A 22,952-nucleotide genomic window follows, 5' to 3' on the forward strand; every position below is an offset into this window, starting at 1 on the left:
GCGGGGCCGCCCCGCCCTCCTTCCGTCCCTCCCCCTCAGCGCAGTCCTGACATGGCGGCGGCCAGTGCGGTGCGGGCGGTGGGGCGCCGCTCCCGGCGGCTCTTCGACATCTTCGTGGCTGAGGTTCCCTGGACGGTGTCGAGCAGTGAGTCTGCGTCCCCCCTCCCATCCCTCGCCGCTGCTGGGACTGGCGGCGTTGAGCGGCCCCGCCGCGTGTGCCGGCACAGGCCGGGGTCGGGCCAGGGCGGCGTGGCGGCGCCGGGCCCGGGTAACCTGCTGCATTTTCCCACAGAGGAGCTGAAGGAGTACTTCTCCCAGTTCGGGTTGGTGCAGAGGTGCCAGCTGCCTTTCGTGAGTACCCGCGCGTCCTCCGGGCCGCACTTCGTGTCTTCTCGGTGAAGCGAGGAAGAGCCGCTGGCTGCTCCTGCGGCTGAGGCTTTGCCCCGAAGCAGGTTCCCCGTTTCCTTGGAGCTCATCTTGAACTCTAGTGAGGTTTTCAGCGCCTTCTGCACTTAGCTCCTTCTTCCAGGAGCGCCACCACTTGTCTGCCAGCGTTTGGCCTTACTGAAGCTTAGTGGTTTCCATTGGCTTTCAAAGAGCTTTACAAAGTACATCCTTCACATCCTGTTGATGCTGCCATTCTGAATAATTAATCTAAGTGCTTTGAGCTTCTCTATCATCGTGTTGCTATTCTTCTAATAGAGAATAAAATTTTTGTGTGCCTGGTTTCACTGGCCAAAAACTAAAGATGTGGATATGAATCTACCATCTTTTCCTGCTGTGGATTCAGACCCCATCCAGAGTGCAGGGCTAACACAAAACCCATAACCTCTGCAGGGTGCTGCCAGTGCCTGCCGTTTAGGCTGTTTATCTTCCGAGTGTCTAGATCAGGGATTGTAGTATCTAGTGCACTTTTTTAAACAGTCAGAAAAAATGTTCATTTGTAGGCCATTGATCTAAATGTAAAGGTTCTGTCTGCTTGTTACTCCACTTGAAGTAATACTGTTAAATTAAGCTCAGTGTGTAGTGAACTTCAGGTTAGTGAGCTGATGGGTTTACTCTGTTGAGGATTAGTTTGGCAATGGAAAAAGTTTGAAACAGGCTGGTTGTTTTGAACACTTGAAGCTTAGGTGCCCTGCCTGTCATGTTTTTCCTCAAGCTCAGGTCAGACTGCCTTACTCTGTTACAAAGTCTGGTAGCTTACCACAAACCCACCTCCATTACTGATTTAAGTGATGCACATGTGTACGTTTAGATTCAGTGATTACTTGAGGAGTTTCATTAATGCTTAAAACGCAGAGGTATAAAAATCACCAGTGTAGGACATCCTAATTTAGACATCACTGTGATACTGAAACCAGGCAGTACCTTGTAGGTGGTTTGGAAGTGTTGCCAGTTATGCCTGATGGTGAGAGTGTCTTAGCTGTTGTGAACTCTGAGTGGGATCAGAGTAGGGACAGAAGGCACTTGGATACACGTGGCTTTTCCTCATTATCACCTGTTTATTGAGAACTGTCTTTTCTGACTGGCAAATTATTTCTAAAAATAATGTTTTATTTTAAAAATAATGAAATGTTTTTCTTTTCAGTGTCATTCCATATGACACTCCGCTTTCATAGTCTCTTAAGCAGCTGCTTTATCTTGCTGAATGTTGTTCAAGTACTGTGGCCACTAAAATGTCAGTTCTGTTGTGACTGGAATATTTGTAGATAAATACTGCAGTTTGAAACTACTGTCTACACAGTATTCCAGGCTTCAGCTATATCTTAAGATTGTGATTTTTTTTTTATTATTGCTAGATTCAAATTGAAAGGGATGTAGAACAGCCTTTGCTAGACCCCCCACGCTGTCACCAACAGCAAAGGTCTTAGCGTAAAAAAGGCTTCTGAAACAGCAGGTGTGCCAATTCCTCTGATAATTTCTGAATTGTTAAATTCAGTATCTGTAGAAAGTTTTTAACTGCCTATGTGAATATTTCCTGTAGTAATTGCATTTTATTTTTTTATCTGGTAATTAGGACAGAGATACAGGCTTTCACAGACGTTATTGCTGGATTAAATTCTCAACTCCAGAAGAAGTTCAGAATGTGTTACAGAAGGAGTTCCACATTCTTGAAGGTTCCAAGGTAATGTGCCAGTTCCTTTATTATTCTTTCAAAGGGTGGTTAAGAATTTTGTCACTCAGCGTGCTTTTAATGTTTTTTAAATCATTACCACTTCTGTTTATTCCCCCCTCTCAACTTGAGTTGTTAGGGGTCAAGATCATAGAGATATGAGAGAGATCACACTCAAGAGACCAAAAACTCCTGCTATGCTGAAATAATGTGAATGCAGTAAAATTGGTTGGGATTTGCTGTGCAACTTGTTTGCAGTTTGTAATGCAGGTTTCTACAGGTGGGTTCCAACATCTGATTTGGATGTTGAGTGGCAGGGGGAACATGATAAAAAAAATTATGCTAAGCTTCGAACTTCAGTGAAATTTCTATTTTCTCCAGCTGTCATTTCATACAGGAGAAATCAGCTGCTTGCTTTCATGTGTTCAAGACAACTCTAAAATCACTGTAGAGTAGGGTCTTTTTCTCTCCATCTTTAACATTTTAAATGTTAGTAAAGGAAAAAATACAACACTTTGGCAGTCTCAGTGCATTAATGTATGGCATCGAGACAGTGTAATGGTCTAGTACACATACAGAAGTGTCTGTCCTTGACTGGTTAGCTAGAGCCAGACAACTCTATCTTCCAGCTTCACCTCAGCACAGAAACACAGCAAAGCCATCTCACCGCTTTCCCAACATTTAGTGTACACTGGTGTTGATACAAAGGAATAAAGAACAGTGAGTCAATGGCTGCCAAAAGCCATTTTATTAACAGCTCTCATATCAAAATAATTGGAAACACACATCTGGTATGTTCCCTAAATAGGGGATTTTCTTACAGATTTACATGTGCTTCAGCTGATAAAACAACTCAGATGGCGTAGTAGAGAGTGAAACCATGTGTCTGATACACCAGCCTGCCTGTTGCTCAATCAGTTCAAGCCTTTGATTAATTTATTAGAATTCTTCAATATCCTTTCAATAACTAATTTCTTATTTTGAGACTTTAAATGCTAGGAGATAGTAAAAGGAATTAATGAGAGACTTCAGCAATGCAGTATTTTGATTGTGGTATTTTCCTTGCCATGGTTTGGTTCATATTACCGCCTAAGTCATCATTGGTTGTGGCTACTTCAGTACTTATTCCCAAGAAGAACCAACTTGCAAATTCCAAATGTGGTACAAAAATGGGAGCAGAAATTAAGACTTCTTAAACTGTGATTAGATTGGCAGTAGGCTGGTCCTTCATAAATTGTGCTCAACTAGGATGTTACCTGTATGCAATTATCAAATTAGGTACTAGAAATAGCATCATATTTAGTGCAGATTTCCTGGAAATTTTTGCTGCTTTTTGTTCTTGAAGATGTAAGGATAGCCACATGCACTTAACTACCTAGGCTTCAAAGACTGTATCCCCACAAAAGGTGCAAGCTAAGAGGCTTCTTTATAGTGAAATAAAAAACAGAAGACAAGCAGTAGTTACTTTAATTTCTTTTAAAAATGCAGGCTTCTCTAGAATACATGAGCACTTTCCCCACTTTTTTCTAGGTTAGGTTTAGACAGTTACTTTTTATTATTTCCAGTTGAAAGCACAAGCTTTTAAGATGCATTTTGCTGGTACAACCTACTAGCAATTGCTGTGGATATATATTCAACTTTCCTGTCAGGAAAGCCCTGGTTTGGGGCTTATGAAAATGAATCAGTTATAAATGCATCTTCTGCTTTATGTATCAATGTTCTCAGTAATCAGAATGAAAAATAACAAACTTTCTTGCCTAGCTAATTTCAGTAATTTCCATTGTTTTCAGCTCGCTGTCAAACAGCAGATCCGTAGAAGACGCAGTCAAAGAAAGACTCAAAGTGAGTGAGTGGTGGAAGGAGGCTTTATTTCACTAAATGTAAAGAAACTAAAATAAAGATTACTGAGAAACTATGACTGAGTACTTGTTTTAAAACAGAATCCAGCTGTTTCCCCTCCTTGTTCAAATAAACTGTATAGCCACACTAAAACACTGAATTATTAACACCCCAGCATCTGTTACAGCATAAGACGATCATTATATACAGCAGGAAAGCTCCTAACAGATCAAGTCAAAGCTTCAGCTACCTACAAAAAAACTAAAGCTGTAGGAAGGGGGCTACATTCTTACCCTGAGATGCTGGGCAATGGAGAATCAGCAAAGTCAGAGAACTTACTAAAGAATAATTCATTCCCTTATGAAATGTTTCAAAGTGGTCTCCATGTCTTCTCTCTCCTTGGGTAGCTGTCCTATATAGAAAAGTTAGTGCGTGTACATATCCGCACGGCCAGAGTTGTGAACTGCTGTGATACAACGCCATCCTCCTGTACACCTAATATTAAAAATCCTTTTGCATGAAGTCCAAGCTTGCAGTCCATTTCCCTACCTCTCAAGGAGCAGAGGCATTCAGTCCTTCCTCCTCTTCTTGCTCTCATGCTCATGTTCCTTAGGGCGGCTGCTGTCTGATGGCCGTTTAGAACCACCATGTTGCTTAGCTTCTTCCAGAAACTTGTCCAAACCAAATGGATCCTCCTCAAACTGAACTGGTCCATCTCTGCCCCTGCCTCTGGTGTTACGATCCGAGTTAGAAAACTCTTTGTCAGGAACAAACCTGCAGGAGAAGATGATACTCAATTGACTATCTTCAAAGTATTAATTAAGAATATTTCTTAAATTTATGTCCTTACCTGTTGGTCTTTATTCGAGCCTCTAGATCATCACCATACATGTCCTTATCCAGATTTTTACTTGGCCTGTAGATGTTTTGGGCCATATCCTTGCCACTTCTCCAAGGCTGGTCATAAACATTATAAATTTCATCCTCTCCTCCAGCAAAGCCACTGTCCATACCCTGTGAGAACAGCATGACATTATAAGTTAATCGACAAAAGGTCAGCTAACTTATTTTATCAACAAAATACACTGATGATGTTACACAGTTACACAAAGATGACATGGTGTGATTTATGATTGATTTCAAATGAGTCCAAGCACTTAATGAGGATATGAGTGGGTCTGGGTCTGGGATTCAGTCCAGAGAATATCACATTACAAGCCTCAGTCCCACTTTTCCAGATAGCAACAGGAAGGATTACAGGCCATCCGCATTTCAGAATAATGGATCATTTCAGTCTGCCCTACAAGTACAGCTGTCTGTAATAGCTAAGTACAACCATACAGAAATGTGTGTTATTCAGAATTTCTGGAAAACACTATTTAAGCTGACTGATCCAAATCACACAGAGGCTTATGTAAACTCTGAAAGTATAAGTATCTGCTTGTTCATTTTTGGTTCATCAGCTTTCCCTCCTTGCCTGTAAGTCTTTCATTGGAGACATGAAGAAGAGTGATTGACAAACTGCAGGTCTATTGAGGGATTTGCTGAAGCCAAATCTATTTTGTCATCTCTGAATAGTATCCAATTCAGGGAAAATAAATGTTGCTGTTAACTTTTTGTATCTTCAGAAGTATTAACACAAGCAGTAATGGGAATAGAAAGTATTTACTTGCTTCTCTCTGAAAGCAGATTTCCTATTCAGTCAGTACATTTGTTCCAAGAGAAGAAAATGAGGTCACTGCAGCTTGAAGGCAAAATAGTTTTTCTCCCCACTCCCCAGTGAGAAAAATCACAACAAAAACACTTTAATCCAGCTACATACTTCTTTTTTTTTTTTTTTTTTTGCATAGGCTCTGGATAAAGGAAATCAATAGTTTCCCAAACACTTATGTAAAGATTTTTTTTCTGAATGTATCCACACCAACCAACACAGCCTCTCTTTAGTATTTTGTCTGTACCCACAAAGGAAGGATGAGCATGTTCTCACAGAAAGCTGCACAGCTGTGAAAAGGTATTTTACCTTGCTCTGGTTGAACAGCCTCTGGTCATACTGGATTTCATTGGATGGCCTGGGGTTTGGTACCCCCAGGGCAATAACTTCACTAATATCTCTGTTCTCATTTCTTTGCAGCTTTGACCTGAATTAAAAATTTGAAAGTTTTATGAGGTCAGTAAACCATACTTGTTGACATGCTCAATTGCAACCCGATCCTGTATTCCTCGCTAATGATTTGCCTCAGGAGCCAGATTTTGACTGTTGTTCTTCCTTACTAGGTAACATTTAGAATTTGTCTCCTGGCAAAGGAAACATTTGGAAAAGTTATGTTCAGCTGGGCATGACATTTAAATTTGCTTTCTACTATCTGCAATTCACATCAAGCTGACTTGGTCTAAAATGTCATATTTATTTTTTGCAAGAATTAGTGTAGTTATATTCTGGAAAGGCCGAGCAATCAAATTTCAACATACTAGAGATTTTAAGCATCCAGAAACCATTTGCACTCAGAAATCTCAGTGGCTTCAGCTAATAAGATACTTCAGGCTACCTTCATAAATCTAAGCTTACTTAAAATGAATAGCTTCAAGAAACAAAGCCACTATTGGTAATTCTGGTCTCACCAAAATTAGAAGATTCAGGTTTCAATCTTTGCTGTCAACATGTTAGTTAACCTGAACATAAAACATTAAACCTGAAGTCCCACTGAAGAAAAACCCACCCAAAACAACACAGTACACTCCTCTTTCCCATTCATGTGGAAAATTCTACATTTTGAAAAAAGTACTACAGTATTTTAACACAGTAATGCCTTTTCATGCAATGAACAAACTGTGCTTCATACCAGTGACTATCTCCAGAAAATATAACTTAGGCACTTATATCAAAAAAGGAAAGCCCAGTAGTCAGTTCCCTAGTGGGGAAGCCAGTGCCACTACAGGAACAAACCAGCTTTTTTTTGTGACTCACCTTTTATCTGGAGCTGCCCGGGAAAGGTTTCTGTCATGCTGTCTCTCTTTGCGCCTGTCATGTCTGATTTCATCTCTTTCTCTAGCTTCGCCATCCTCTGAACAAATAAAGATTGCTCATTATAGACAAATAATTGAAGTTTGAATTAATTATGCCATAGACATTGGCATAGTAATTCAATTCAGTATTATTCTACAGAAGAGTAGTGACCCTTGGCACTATTTAAAATGTTACAGTTTAAATAAACTGCATACATGAACACCACAGCTTTCTTATGCCCCAAACAAGTGACTGTTCTTGGTAAGTCAAAGCAAACATCCTAACAACTATATTTTTCCATCTTTCAAGAGCTTAGAATAATTGTCTGTCTAGGAATTAATATCCTAAACCATTTACAAATTATATCATAATTCTAAGCATAAAAGTATCATTGAAACATGGAGGGATTTAAGTGTTTTGAAGAACATTATGTGATGCAGTATCAGAAAACCATTCAGGTTGGAAGGGAGTCTAATTCAAAACCTGCTATGAATGCTGAATTCAAACCAAGCTGGTCAAAGCTTTTTCCCACTCAGGTGAGGAAAACCTGCAAGGATAGAGACTGACAGATTTCCCAGGCAACCTGTTTCACTGCTGTTTGTCCTCATGGTGTAAATTTTTCCTCTGACACATAGTTGAATCCTCCTGCTTCAGGTCTTGACCACTGTCTCATTCGACCACCGTGCAACTTGGTGAAGTGCTCTGATAATAATTTAGGGACCACTGTGATATGATCTTCTGGGTAATCTTGCCATTATCTGGCCCCAATGGCACATCACCTCCTAGCAGAACAAGCCTTATTCTCTCAGCATCTCCTGAACAGGCCGTTACTCGACCCCCATGATCATTCTGATGCCCTTTCACTGAACTGACTCCCATTCATCAATGTCTTCCTTGTACCTGGAGGCCCATAACCGCACAAAGTACTCCAGATGAAGTCTAACAGGTGGCCAATAAAAGGAAATTATTACTTCCCTTGACTTTTTGGCTGCATTTCTGCAGATGCAGCTTTGTATGCCCTTAGCATTACTATTGCCAGGGCACAGTGCTGGCTTATATTCAGCATATTGTCTACCACAACTCCTGGGTCCTTTCCAACAGAGTGGCCCTTCAGCTGGACAGCCCCCAGCCTGTTGGTAGGAGGTTAGTACATCCCAGCTGCCGGATTTGGCATTATATGACCATATCCCTCCATCTTCTGAAGAGATCGTAACTGCTCTCTAAGTTCTCTAAGATTGTCATGGTTTGACAATCATCTTGATCTTTGACGTGTAATTTCAATCAGAACAGAAGTCTTATCACAATGGAGACAATTTAATTAGGTTGGCAGCAGGATTTTTTGGGGCCTGCTTGCCAACAAAATTGCAACTCTGCAAGATCAGTTACAACAGTGCAAGAGCCAGAATATTGCATTAATCACCTTTGATAACTTAGAGATGGTTTAGTTCTTCTAGACAAATCTGCCCTTCATCTGCAATAAGCTTAAAAAATTAATTTAGAACTGTCCATGAAAGCCATCACTTGCACAGATGCATTATTAACTTCAAAATTCTCAGTGTCTTAAGCCTGTATACACCAACATACTAATGTGACGTTCAAACCTGCATCCCATCAAACCAGCTAGTGAATTAATCAATAAAGACACAAACTGATGTCATACTTAAAAATTTCAGCTGGTATTTAGATATTTTAAGTTCTTAGATTATTGCTCCAAACCCACACTTCAGAGTATTAAAAAAAGCCATAGCATCTAAGAAATGTACCTTTTTCAACATGGGTTTTGATCCCTGCTCTTCTCTCCCTGGCTTTCTGAGCCATTTCTCGGAGCTTTTCCTCGTGTTTCTCTTTTTCTTTCTGAGCCATCTTCCTCTCCACCTGGGCACGCATCTCTACTGCCTCACGAGCCTGCACAAAAAAGACACGGTTAAAAATACAGAAAGCGTAGCACCTGGGATACACACAGATCTGTCATGGAGTTAGCCAGTAAACAGGACAGAAATGAAGCCAAAATTAGGAAGCTTAAAGCCCATCAGCCACAGCAGTTAGAGCTGAGAGACAAGACCCATGACTTCCATTAACTTAACCCACTGAGCCCATGATTCAGAGAGATTGGGGATAAGGCCTTAAGTCTTACGTTAGTAAAGAAGCAGGACAAATAAAAAAGCTATAGCCTATTCACAGCTGATTTTCTGAAGGAAATTAGCATAGAAAGATGGCAAAACTATATGAAACAAAACAGTGTGAAGAACTACCTGACCTTTCTGTCAGCAATATAGAGCGCCTCAGCAAGTTTGGCAAAGTTTTCATTAATATGGACAGTCTGCAATCCTCTGCCATCTGCAGCCAGACGTTTATCTAATGGAATGGTGTAACCCTACAGTGGAAACAGAGAGGCAGTTAATCACAAAAACAGTATTTGTTCTAACAAGCATTATTGTATTTGTTGTGCAAAAAAACCAAAACACATAAAAAATTCACAGCCCATCATTATTATGCCTCAATGGATCTCCTTTTCATATGTACTTCAAATTCTTGCCAGGTAATACAAAGCATCACTCCAATTCCACCTGCCCACCAAATCCAAATCACAGCTTTCCTTCAAGGCTCATCTTAGGACAAAAGGCAGTTTTCAAATTATAAGGTCCACTTTTTGCTTTGTGTTAAGAACTACAGATAAAAACTTCTCCAGTGTCTAAGCTGTTTTACCTAAACTGTTTCCATACCTGTTAAGAGATTAGCTGATTCAAAATGAGAAAGTAAAGGACAAGGCAGCCAGCAAAAGTAAGACACACTAAATGCCAATTTTGTTTTCCAAAGCTGAAACTCAAAATTATTTATAGATTACACTTGAAGACTTTTTTAGTGAGCTCTACAAAATTTTTGCTTTGGTTTTAGCATCTGTAACCTAAAATTTGATCTCCTAATCAGTCAGTCCCAGTTAGACAGCTGTGTTGGGGTAGGGAAAAAAAGTGACATCCAAACATACAGCTTTTCCTTCCTCCATTTGAAAAGGCTGTCTCAGGACAAGTTTCAACATTTCAGAATGATCAGACCAGTTACTGCAGCAAATAAACTCTCCCCTCTTTAGGAATATAAACTTAATAACTGATAAAAATCAAAGGGACAGGACATACCTATTCAAACACGGAACAAAAATAGCTAGCTAACCACTGATAAAAATTAATTAATGAAAGAATGCAACAAGGGAAACTTTCCGGAAATATGGACTACAGTATTAAAAAGAAACATGCCTGGGTCTCTGATAGTTTCCTCTTTTTCAGTTTAGATGGCTGTAATTTGCGACCTTAAACGATTTTGTCTCTGGACTGCACCATTATGAGGATTTTAAATAATATAAATTTTTCCTCTCAAAATTTATAATCTCAGCCATGAAGCAACATAACATATTTGCTCTCAGTTCTATACTTCTCAATTGGACAACCTTTATATACCAAACTGAAGAAAAATGAACTGTATCGTTATGTGTTTTCCATGCAGGAATCAGCCAGTTTACCTAATCCTAGATGTTTAACATCAGTATTATTCAAGCTTAAATCAGTTACTTAAGTTTCCCATCAGGGTGCAACATTAGAAAAATTAATTTATGACAACTTAATTACCTTTGCATTTTTCCAGTTTGAAATGCATGGAGGAATTTTCCACTCTTGCTGCTCTTTCACAGTCATCTGATTTAAGAGAATAAGCAAAGTCATCTTCAGATTTATAGTCAAAGGAAATACTGTTTTCTTTCTCAAAGGCAGCTATGAAACTATTGAAATAAGTTAGAGTAGAACAGAACCAACAACAGAACCCCAGCTCTTCTTAGCAGCCGTAAGATTACAGAATCAAGAAATGGTTTGATTGGAATGGACCTTAGAGATCAGCTAGTTCCAAACCCTCTGCCATGAGATTTATTTTTGCACTGTATCTTTGCCAGCACTGAATAAAGTCCTGACAGCTCTTCAGCATCCTCTTAAGCTTTCATCACACAGGTCTTAACTCACAGCCAGCTTGTTAACATCCACACATTTAGCAGCTATTCCAGTTGTACCAAACTGATGAACCACCACTACACTCATCTCTCAGAAGGAGCTAATCCTTAATGACACAAGTCAGTGTTATTAAGGATTATCTTAACATTCTTGTCTAAAAGCAACATAAGAGTACCCATGCTAAAGCCTTTGTCAACTCATTCATGCCATGAACAAATTCAGCAATGCATCCCTGAAGAAAATATATGAGACATCCACTCAACCTTTGACAAGATAAATGAAAAGTCAGCTACTTTCAGAACTGTCCAAATGGAAAAAAAAACCCAAAAAGACTGCACTGGGCACCAAGTTTATCCCTTCAGATCAAAAGATCAGTAATGAGAAGGTACAGAGACATTAACTAGATCGAAAAAGACTTTGTGGACCCACCTAAGCATTCAAAACTAAGAACAGCTATGGCATTTCATACCTTTCTACTTGGAGAGTGCATTACAGGTGCTGGAGGAGATGGTGGTCCTCGTGGAATTTTCTTGTTAATTCTGAGCAATTAAGAAAACAATTACAATCAGCATGTTGCACGGAAATACACTTCAGAATCTTCTATTTGCCATGAACAAGCTGTGAGTACTTACTTGAATCTCGGAGGCTCCATAGGGTCCTTCTGCATTTCCACCATCCGAATAACTCTCTGTTTTGCTCCAGAGTTGAATGCAACTCCTTGCTGAGATGGTGTGTACCTGAACAAAACAGAGTGCTCAGCTCTCTGCACACAGATAGATATTCCTTTCCCACCTCCATTTTCACTCAGTTCACTGCTCTAGCTGTAGTTTTGTTTCATCCACAATAGTTTAAGACTACCCCACTGTGAATGTCAGCAGCAGGTAACTGCACAGATGATACTGCACTGAGTGCAGACTCAGTTACACCAGAGAGAATGTAACTTCTCTTCAGGGCTATATTCTCCTGTTTCAATCTAGATTCTGAAATACAAGAAAAACCAGTACAGTACACATAGCTTGTTACAATACTCCCAGCCTACATCTGTGAAGCCCTGGCACCTTCTTACTCTTCATTAAGAACCTCTTCACATACCTTTTTTCAGAATTGACTTCAAGCAAAGTCTAACCCTGCCATGAAATTTTTCCATGTTTGAAACTGAAAATCATCATAAATAAATGTCAGCCTCCTCATAATTCGAATTGTTTCCAACTACTCATTTTCTGTGAAGGAAAAACTTTATTGCATGTCTTGTTGTGGCTTGAAACTTGCAGTAAATACTTTGATTTCAGGGCAGCATCATTAATAGTGACCCCTAGCAAATCTGTGGTTTTTTGCTAAAATAATAACCCCTCCAAAGTTCCATAACTCATGACATGTTAAAGACATATTTCTACACACTTCAAACTAGGTGATCATTAGTGGGTTAATTCAAAATGTAGAAGCCAGTTTCATATTCCTTACAGAAGAATAAAATTCAAGAGGAATTTCTGTTCTCAAAAATTCAACAAATATGTCAATTTTAATCCATTTCGTTGATCACACCATTTTACACAAACAGCACTACATACCGAATGTACTGTGCAGGAGCTAGTTTGTCAGCAGCTCGAACTGGCATGGCTGCTGCAACTTTTTGGGAGACTGATTTCTCCAAGGCTGCTCTTGTCTTCTCTGTTATCTGAAGAATAAAACCACAGTGTACATCTCATCCCATTGCAAGGCATAAAGCATACCACTGCTAAATAGGCACATCAGTGCATACAATACCTCTCTAATTGCCTCCTCATCTGGTCTTTGCAGTTCGGGATCATCCACATTCATGACCTCTTTTGGCACAAGATCTGTGTACTTGCTGTAAATAACCTGGAAGACATTAGATTCTACTAGTGCTGGTGAACAGGAATAAATGCACATATATCAAAGAAAATGTTTCAGGTTTAGACTATACTTTGGGTACTAATTAACATTACTATACAACTATAAATGGATTTCAATTACATATTGTTCAATTAGAAGACCTGTTTACATATATACTCTGGACCCCATTTTACAGATGGAGTAATCGAAGAAACAAAGCAATCTGATTAAATATAACTGTATAAGTTGCTTTCAGAGCTGGCATTAGACAGCAGTTTTCTGCTTCCCATTCCTAGTATTTTCATTTTTTAGGGACCCCAAACTGATAAAACCCCGCACATTTTTACTTCTGTTTTCAAGGATTACTCAAGAATTTGATACAAGTATTTTCCACAATCTGTATTTTCATTAGGTTTACTGTTTTCTTGGGAAAAAAAAAAAACAAAAAACTTGAGAAATCTGGTCTTGACACTTTCCCTTATATAAGTACTTGAGTTTTCACACAACATGCAGCTAGCTCCTGGCAGCTCTAAGTCCCAATTTTAAATACTGGGAAAGAACACTATTAGACGGCTTTACAGAAAAATGTATTGTATTACATTAATGCTTCACTTGTAGCCAATAAAATAGGAAGTTTTAGTTCAAAGAGTTAGAAGTCAAGAACTATTATTTCAAGTTCATTATACAGTACATGTCCAACTACAAAATTAACCTTTAGTCTCACCATTAATTAACCACATGTGAGCCATTTTCTGCTTCTCAGCCTTCACACCTAAAATTTTAATCATTTGAATTAGTATCAGTAATATTCTAGCTTCTCAGATCTTGAATGAAGGACATCTGAAGAGAAATGAACCTCTAAGGTAATTAACTCACAAGTCCAAGTGTCTTGCTGAAGAAGAATAAGAAAAACAAAGTATGCTGAAAGAGCTTTAGAGCATCCCAAAAGACAAAAGAAAGAAAATTAAAGAAGCTACTCCTTGTGGTGGTCCAAGAGCGATATAAAAACGACTTTACATTGAGGTACAAATGATCTATATGAACTATTTAAACTCTGAAGTGCTGCATGGAAACGGCAAGCTGCTTTATTATGCAAGAAATATATAATATAAACTATTCTGAAAATACAAATATTTCTGTTGCCATCAAAAACTTGATACAGTTGCAGGTTTTAATTGTAGCCCTTCTCTGAAGTGATAAAAAGAAGCAGATAAAGAATTTACATTTCTTTTTGTTGTTTTTCCAGACATTTCTCTTGTTTTATGAGTAATGTTGAGATATTACATTCATCTAAGCTAAAGAAGAGACTGGGATTGTTTGATATTGTGCTGTGCCCATCCGCTACCATTTTTCAATCTACAAAATTTGAAAGGAAGGATGAGCCTGAGCAATCACTCTGATTGCTACTGAAGAGCAGAATCTTCTTCTAGGCAGAAAGAAAAACCTCAAGTTTTGCTATAATTGCACAATTCCCTGTCTGGGGCAGCCTTAACAGGCAGCAATTAGAAATCTGCATGCCACTACAATCAGAAAGAGAATAATATTACCTAACTGGCTAAGATACTGTACCGCATGGCAGGATTTAGACATCAACCACACTCAGAGTCTCATAAGGTACTTAACAGAAGCAAGTATCTTAATAGAAATTTCTTCATTTGCTACACAGAAATTCTCAACATCTTTTGCTCTGTATATTTCAACCAGCCCTGTACACTGCTCATCAATTTTATAAGTAAATCAAGAATTTACTATCAAGCAATGCAGCATGAATGCCTTCCTTGTCAAGAATGGTTTCTCCATATGAAGCATATAAACTTTAAGAAGTCATTAAGATGACCTGGTTGTAAGCCTGGTACAGTACACACCCCAGAAAACAAGCTGGTAACAAACTCTCAAACCAAACTCTGCCACAAAGGCAAATAAGTTGTGAGTAACTCTTTTGATTATTTGAGTTAGATTCATGTTCTTTTGACCTGTCCCATACCTGTGACAGGACTTCCTTCAACAATGCAACTAATCTCTTGTAAATGCTTTGATTGAATCGACAATCTTGAGAATAAAACCTGTAAATAAGCTTCATTATTGTTTTTTTCTCCTCTAACAAATAAGCCACAGCCTCGGGCCATGAAGAAGAAATCTAATGCCAGCATATAAAGTTATTCTTGCTGGAAAAAAGTAAAAGATCTAACAGTTCCATTCCTTGATTTCACTCTTTGTTCTGTCTTCATTAAAACACAGGATGTAATTACATGTTCTTATTTTCCTAATAAAGAGACAGCACCAGTCTCATCAAAACACATAATTACTGATGCATTATTTTAGCCTGGCTTTTAGTAATGTAAGTAGAGAAAGTATTGAAATAATTTACAGTGGCACAAGAACTAACCACACAGCTGGGCTAGAAATCCTTCATCTCGACAACCAGATGGAACTCCATCCACAGATCCATGAGGTCATGCACCCAGGCCTGTCAACCTTATCCAGCATTTCATGTCTAGCAGACTTTCTGCCAAACCCAAACAGGAAGCTTGTCAGACTATCACATTGATGTCAGTATTTTTCAAGGAAAATTCTCTGAAGCCACTATTTTTTAAATACATAAGAGAACAGATGCACGGGAGATGAACCACTACAACAGCAGAAACTGCTGACAAGTCATCTAGAGATAGGGGCTGGGTGATGGAACTGCTGCTTCTACAGGAAGGCAGAATACTAAATTCAGCTTCAAATAAATCCATAAGCTGTAGCAAGAACAGAATTTGCTTCCTAACTCAGACCAAACAAGTAGCTCCTACAATAGGTTCATAAACTCCATCTCATTTCTGGCAGGCTGCTAAGTATCTCTTTCTTTTAGCTCTAAATATTAAGATTGAAGAAACTTAATGAATTGAATTATGGCTGCAGCTCTCTGGAAAATGAAACTTCTGTATCTAATCCTACTGACACTGTACTATCAGAAGCTCTTAAAGAGAAAATATTCAACTCAACACAGATCACTGAAGAACTATTTCCTATGACATCTCTGCCAATACTTCCTCCTGCAAAGCAAATCAAATCTAGCAATAGTAGTTCTGCTGTTTCCAGTGAAATTGTTTAAAATACCTGTTGCAGCACAGAAAGTCAATTTTATCCTGAGCTACATCAAAAGCAGTGTGGCCAACAGACTGAGGGAGGTGATTCTGCCCCTCTACTTTGCTCTGGTGAGACCCGAGCTGGTGTCCTGCATCCAGCTCTGAGGCCCCAAACACAAAGACAACCTTGACCTGTTGGAATGAGTCCAGAAGAGGCCACTAAGTTGACCACAGGGTTGTAGCACCTCTTCTATGAAGATGGGCTGAAAGAGTTTGTAGTGTTTCAGCCTGGAGAAGAGAAGGCTCCAGAGAGACCTTACAGCAGCCTTCCAGTACCTAAAGGAACCTACAAGCTGCAGAAGGACTTCTTACAAGGCCATGACAAGGGGGAAGGGCTTTAAGCTGCAGGAAGGCAGGTTTAGATCAGGATTAGGAAGAAATTCTTTACTATGAGGGTGGTGAAGCACTGGAAGAGGCTGCCCAGAGAAGCTACGGATAGCCCATCCCTGGAAATGTTCAAGGCCAGAATAAATGAGGCTCTGACCAACCTGGTCTAGCAGAGGGTGTCCCAACCCAAACCATTCTATGAATCTGTGATCTAATCTTCCCTCAGTTTTACTCCCCTTTGAATCAGAATACTTCATCTTTACTCTCAGCTTTTACGTCCAGCTGGATGCAATCAAGATCAACCTGACACAGAAGGCAGCGCTCAGGATTTAGGAAACCCTAACTCTACAGTTCTACAGAGCCTAGTTTTAGAAAAGTCCCATATCTCTTCCATCTTGGTGAATGAGAAAGAATATTACTGCCTTCATTATAGACACCATATGGAAAGTTAATGAAAGTACAGATCTTCATGAATCAAATATGACAAACGTTAAGAGCTTAAATTTAACTATACCTGTTAAGAAGCATTTTCCTAACTTTAAATAATAAGACCCAAAATTGGTATGATTACTTCTTGTCTAATTATCAGCTTGAAATTATTTTGTATGCTTTCAACAAAGTAACACTTCTATTTAGCATGAAGTATCAAATATTTAGTAAAAATTAATTTTAACAGAATTTTTATTTTAACACCTTCCTCTTGAAAAATAATTCCAGGCATTAGATAAAGCCTGATGGAACTTCAAGAAAAGTCCCCTCAATAAAAATATTGCCACTGCTTGTGAAGTCTAACTACTTTCTTCCACATGACAGTATGCAGTCCATCTTTTTCAAAGGTACTGCAGTAACATATGAGGCATAGGATGAGGATACACAAGATGCGATGCTTTGACACTCAGAGTATTAATTAAATATAAAATCCTACTGGCTGTAAAATTTATTTAAAACAATAAATTTATCTGTTAAAAGTATTTTCCCTGACGTTCTTAGAATGCCCAGCCTATTTTTTTGATTGACAGGTAAAGTTTGTATTTTGGTTTCCTCCCTTCCTCAAATGTAGTAAGACATGGGGCATATTACATAATCATAAGCTTTCAAGGCACCCTAATTTAAAGCCCAAGAAGTCAAATTATTTTGACAACAACTATTCATATCTATTAGCTAAAACACTCTTTGTAGTTAACACTGTTTAGACTTTCTTTACAGAAGATGCTTGCTGGAAGAAGCAGCTGGTCACACACTTTGTCAGGCCTCAGAAGTTTTCCAACCCCCAACACCTGCTTTAGAGAATTAAAGTCTACATAATCTGGTTATACTTGAAAAGGCAGGTGTAAATACTCCTTAAAGCAGACTTAAGAGACCCAAGAACCTGATCGCCTCAAAACTACTTAGGACCTCAAGTGTAATCTCTTGGTTTAAGAAAGGCTACTGGATAGAGGGAGTTGAAGTTCCCCCTAAAAAACTCCATGAGAATCTTGCTCTCTCTGAACTCAGCACAAAACTTTTGCAGTATAACCACTGGCAATATTTGCTGCTGCAATTAAAAAACAATAGCAAAAACAGAGCACCAAAACTACTGAAAACAACCAGCGGTGTCAAATATTGGATCAGTAAGACACAAGGTGCAGTATCCTAAAGGCTGACCTGTGTTTTCTGTCCATTTTTTTTTGTCCCCTCTTACTACACACTAAAACGAGGCCACAAAACTGTTTTCAGTTTCTTACTTTCACTGGAAAATGTAAACTGCTAAGCCATCAGGTAAGTTATGTGTAGAGATTTTCCCCATTTTTGCCTTATCTTTTAATTGCATAACAGAGAAGATCACAGTTTCTGTCTGACATTATTTTAATTCTTAAATAAGAAAAGAGGACACAATCAATGTGGCCAATGACAGACCAATGAGTTCAAGTATATGCAATGTGTATATACAACTTTTCCAAGTATACATGCCAGCTGACTTATTGGGAGAAACATTACCTTGTCCTTTGACTGTCCTTGTCGAGCAATTGCATCGTATTTTATTTTTCCTTCTGCATCCACCTGAACAGCCAAAGCATTGGACATTTTCTTCTTCCGGCCCATATCTAATGGGTATTGGGCCACGTGAATTTCTGGGAAAGCACCCCCATCTCCAAAATCCTACAGAAAACAAAAAGTAGTGAATGTCCAAAAGACAAAATTGCTAAATGGAATGAAGAGCAAAATTAATTTGGTAAGAATGTTCCAGTAACTTTATTTCACTGGTAAGAGAGCATTTAATGAGAGAACTTACAATTATTAAAAGACACTGAAACGGAAAGATATCTTGCAGTAATTATTCCCTGCATAAAGTAGGAATAGATATTACTGACTAGAATGTGCAGGCAATACTATGCTACAGACAACACAAAATTAAGTATTTAATTTTCATATCAGTTATTAATTATAACTTCAAAAATTGACCTTCTGAAATAAAGCAACTGTGGATACTAAAATTACAAGAGCAGCATTTTTACAATGACTTCTACTGGTTATTTGTTGCTTTTCACACCACAATGAAGATAAAAAAAACATTCCGTTCTTTTCAAAGCCTGTAGCTCATAGCTTTACGATGTTGCATGTGTCAAACATTCCCTTACTTTGATGTGTAAATACACTGAAAATTGGGCCAGCACCCAACATCCCAACATTCTTACAGTTTATTCCTCTCTCCTACAATGTGTTGGTGTAAAAGCATTTCATAAACAGATAACTAAAAGACTTCTAAAACCAGATCACCCTCAGTACCACAGAAGATGCAGTGGTACCATTCATAAAACAACTTCAGGCTGCAGTTTCAAATGGAACACTTTGGAGGAAGCATTTGCTTAAAGCAGCATGAGCATCTATCCTTTCTCTGTTGCAATGGCATGGCTAACGTGGAATCTGGTAACAAAACTATTAAAAAATACAAATGGGTGCCTTGAGCAGATCAATCTCCCTCCATGCTCACCATGTGACCAAGTAGTTACCACCACTAGGATGGAGTGGACTGAGACTGGAAATGACCAAGCAGAACACTACCAAACAAGGACAGTGTGCTTATCCCATCTGCAAATGCTCCTTTAAACAGTTTCCACTATCTGAAGTTTTCCACTGGATGTCCCATATTCAACAATTAGTTGTTAAAGTATTAGCCAGAACTAAATTCAGTCATTCTTCAATTTTAAAAATTTTTTTCTTTGTGTAACTCTTAACGTATAAAGTACAGCAATGGCAGTCCAGGGTCACTGGACAAAGGTTATGCTTTGAAAGCATTTACTGCAATTTGCACTTGTTTATGAAGCCGAAAGGAGCCCTTAACAGGCTTTTTGGGATGTGCATTAATTTGTGGCCAAGTGGTGCTGGAAAGTCTTTGCAAACCTTCAGCATCTGGCTTCTTAAAAAATTTCTTTATTAACATTAAGAAAGAATAAGCACTAAAATACTAGCTTTAGTACTCAACAGTGTAGGAAGGGAAACCTTCACTGGGTATAATGGAAGTATAATTTTTGACATCTTACATATGCAGCATATGATGAAATGCTGAACCCACATAAGAACGTTTTCTTCCCGTGAACCACTGGAACTACTATCTGAAGTACATGGACCACCACAGAACAGTGTTGGATTTATAAAAATGGCACTCAAACATAAATGAGGGCAACATTATTACAAGCTGATGAAATTATGGTATTTGGAAACAACATAGGATCATACATAAACTACTGTAATAAAACTTCAACAGCTTGCTTGTTCCAATAGCATTGGCTTGTGACTCATCAGAACAGGTCTCAGAAGTTATTGTCAAGGATCACTTCAAACTGCAAGTTTTTTCTGGCTCACAGTGAGAGACTGTACTAAAACTGTTTTATAATCAGATCACATCTGTATTTTCGTTCTACCTTTAGCAGTTCCAGTTTAGATTACATTAAACTGGCAAGGGTTACAACTAAGAACACACAAAATTGTCCAAAATCTTTTAGCCAATAACATACTTAAACAACAAATATTTGGTTATTTTTTTATTTCCTTCCAACTGTAATAATTTTGTCCCCCAATAGCAGGTATCTTTTTGAACAGAACACACACAGAGAACATCTTGTCTCTGATACACACACATTCACTTATTTCAGCTGTAATCCAGAATGTGTATTTAACACTAACAGAGGAACAATATGGATGTTTTTCTCAGGGAAACCTTGTGTTCACAGACTGTAAATCCAAAGGGCTACCGATGTATTTCCACATTCCAAAACAACAATCTTGGAACAGAGGTAGACACAGACCATCCTGTTTACCACCAAATGCTTTAAGGAATCCAGTAGATTAGAACCTCTCCCAACACAAAGGTTTATCAAGCAGTATGGATGATGCACATTGTAAGGCTTTGCACAATTCTCAGCAACATTCAAGGTGCTTAGAGCTTATTTCTACTCCAGATTTTTTTTTTTCCTCCCTTTTAACAGACACATTACTACTGTATCAATTTAAATATTTACCTCTAGTGCACGAGGTATCCATCCTTTCCGGTAACCGTATGGGGGAGGTTCCCTTCTCGAGGAGACCAGAGCAGCCTGCCTGGATCTCTGAGCTCTTGCTCTTTCTTCTAGTTCTAGCTGATCTTGGGACAGCTGGGTTGGAGCTGGCAAAAAACTGGACACCCATGGACAGCAACCAAAAGAGAATGACATAAAAAGTTAATTCTGGTAACTTCACTCACAGACACTCAACTATGCTTGACTGAACTTCTTGCTAAGTTAATACTTTCTCAACAATAATTCTATAGGTTAAGAAACAATATATGAAACTTGAGCGTTGCACTCATAAATGTGAGGGCAATTTCTAAGATTCAGTAACTTCGGATATTACAGTTGCAATGTGTGCTTTCTCAGCATTCTGAAAGATTCCTACAAAAACAAATGCTAAATTCACACACATTCACATCTTTCTTGAATAGAAGAGTGGCAATGCCCATTTTCCAACAGGAATGCCACATATCACTGGTATTCTTTACCCTACTATGAATAAGAAAGAAATATTATGTTCCAGTGTCTCTAGTCCCAGTGATTCGTTCTTCCTTTCTCTCAAGGCAAACATCCACAGACAGATCTGACAACGACCTCTCTTCTCTACCCCTGACACCTCCTGCCAAGGGTAAGTCGAACCCCAATTTCTTCACTTCCCCTTTTTCATCTCTTCTTGTCTACACAGCCCTTTTGTGCATTTACTAAGAAAGTATCCAGAGAAACTCGGGATTCCGGGGCAGCCACCGGAACTGCACTCCCATGCCCTGCGAGAGACACTACAAATCGTAACAAAGACCGCTCGCCCTCTCCGACGGTGAAGAAACCTCGACAAAACCCCACGGACCCAACCGAGGCGGAGGAGCTCCTTCTACCCGCAGTGAACAGGCGAAAGAAGCAGAGCCCTGACCAGGGCCAAACCCCCAGGCTCCCCCGGCCCGACCGGCCTTCGCCGCACTCTCTGCGGCCGCGGCCCGGCCGGCGGGCCCACTGCCCAGGAGAGGCTGCGGCCCCTCCGCGCACTCCCTAGCCGCGGCCGCTCCCGTCGGCGGAGCCCCGCAGCGCGGCGGGGAATCCCCGGCCCGGCCGGGGGAACCGCAGCGCCCTCACGGCCCGAGCGGGCCCGCCCGACCCACCTGGTGAGCGCCATCTTGTCCGCGCAGGCCGTCCGCCAGGCAGCCGAGGAGCAGGGAGACAGCGACACCTGCACATGCGCGGTAGCCGCAGTGTGCCCTGGGAGTTGTAGTCTTCGTGAGGGCACGCGCGGCGCGGCGGCGCACGCGGTAGGCCGCAAGGCATCCTGGGAGGTGTAGTTTTGCGGTGTCCCCGTTTATTTCTTCAGCCGTCCTATTCCGCTCCCCGGCACTATTCACACAGTCTCCAAGCTCAGTAACTTCACAGTTCATACAGCTGAATATGTCCAAGTAAAAAGCATAAAATATAGAGCAAGTAGATCAGAATAAAATTTATTATGATATACCTGCTGCTTAGAAATCGTTGAACTGGGATATGGGAGTGAAGGAAAGAAAAGAGACTGAAAGTGGTGTAAAAATATTGATTGAAAAGAGAAGAATTTCTGCATTAAAAAGGAGTTGTGCTGTCTATGTTAAATGAGCATCTATAACATAGGAGTTCTTTAAATCAAATCAAGAGATGCACTCTTTAGAATACAATTAAAATTTGGAATATGGAACAATATTTCTCAGGGAGTTGTAATACATGGGAACTAATGTAAAGCTATAAACTATTTGATTTAAAGTGGCAATATATAGCACCATATATAACCAAAGACAGTAATAAGTCGCTATTGTTGTGTCACCTCTAGTGAATCAAAGGCAGAAGAGTCCCACTGAGCCAGGCATGGTTCATCTAGAAGAGAAACGGAAGCCAGACAGGGAAAAAATGGGTAGAATGACTAAAGAAACAAACATGGTCTATCAGAGATTTTAAAAATCACACCGTAAGAGGCAGGAATACAAGAAGACAGAGTAACTGTCTTGCAGCCCTCTAGTCATTCTGTCTGCCCTATCATCTCCTAATCTGAAGGGTGAACTACTCCTCCAGGATAAATTAATCTGCTACAACTTTTTGGACTGGGGAGATTTGGAGGAAGGTAAGGGCAATCCTGTGCAGTCTCTCTATGCCTGAACTCGTCAGCTCCAGTGGGAA

At 39.6% G+C, this 22,952-nt stretch overlaps 2 protein-coding genes across 2 annotated transcripts; one reads left to right on the forward strand and one right to left on the reverse strand.

Annotated features, from left to right (window-relative positions):
* The first annotated feature begins 4 nt into the window (after nucleotides 1-4).
* Nucleotides 5-4,028, forward strand: SLIRP (SRA stem-loop interacting RNA binding protein). The gene is made up of 4 exons (XM_072930299.1): nucleotides 5-145; nucleotides 293-351; nucleotides 2,018-2,125; nucleotides 3,904-4,028. The coding sequence occupies exons 1-4, from the start codon at nucleotides 52-54 to the stop codon at nucleotides 3,961-3,963; spliced, it is 321 nt and encodes a 106-aa protein (XP_072786400.1). The 5' UTR covers nucleotides 5-51; the 3' UTR covers nucleotides 3,964-4,028.
* Nucleotides 3,961-22,049, reverse strand: SNW1 (SNW domain containing 1). Its single transcript, XM_002200542.6, has 14 exons — nucleotides 21,920-22,049; nucleotides 20,760-20,913; nucleotides 18,238-18,399; nucleotides 12,713-12,808; nucleotides 12,517-12,623; nucleotides 11,581-11,685; nucleotides 11,418-11,487; nucleotides 10,577-10,642; nucleotides 9,214-9,330; nucleotides 8,720-8,861; nucleotides 6,918-7,014; nucleotides 5,973-6,090; nucleotides 4,803-4,966; nucleotides 3,961-4,726 (listed from the first exon to the last, which is right to left on the reverse strand). The coding sequence occupies exons 1-14, from the start codon at nucleotides 21,931-21,933 to the stop codon at nucleotides 4,522-4,524; spliced, it is 1,617 nt and encodes a 538-aa protein (XP_002200578.1). The 5' UTR covers nucleotides 21,934-22,049; the 3' UTR covers nucleotides 3,961-4,521.
* Nucleotides 22,050-22,952: the final 903 nt, after the last annotated feature.

Source organism: Taeniopygia guttata, chromosome 5 (assembly GCF_048771995.1).
Source record: "Taeniopygia guttata chromosome 5, bTaeGut7.mat, whole genome shotgun sequence".
Lineage (NCBI taxonomy): Eukaryota > Metazoa > Chordata > Aves > Passeriformes > Estrildidae > Taeniopygia > Taeniopygia guttata.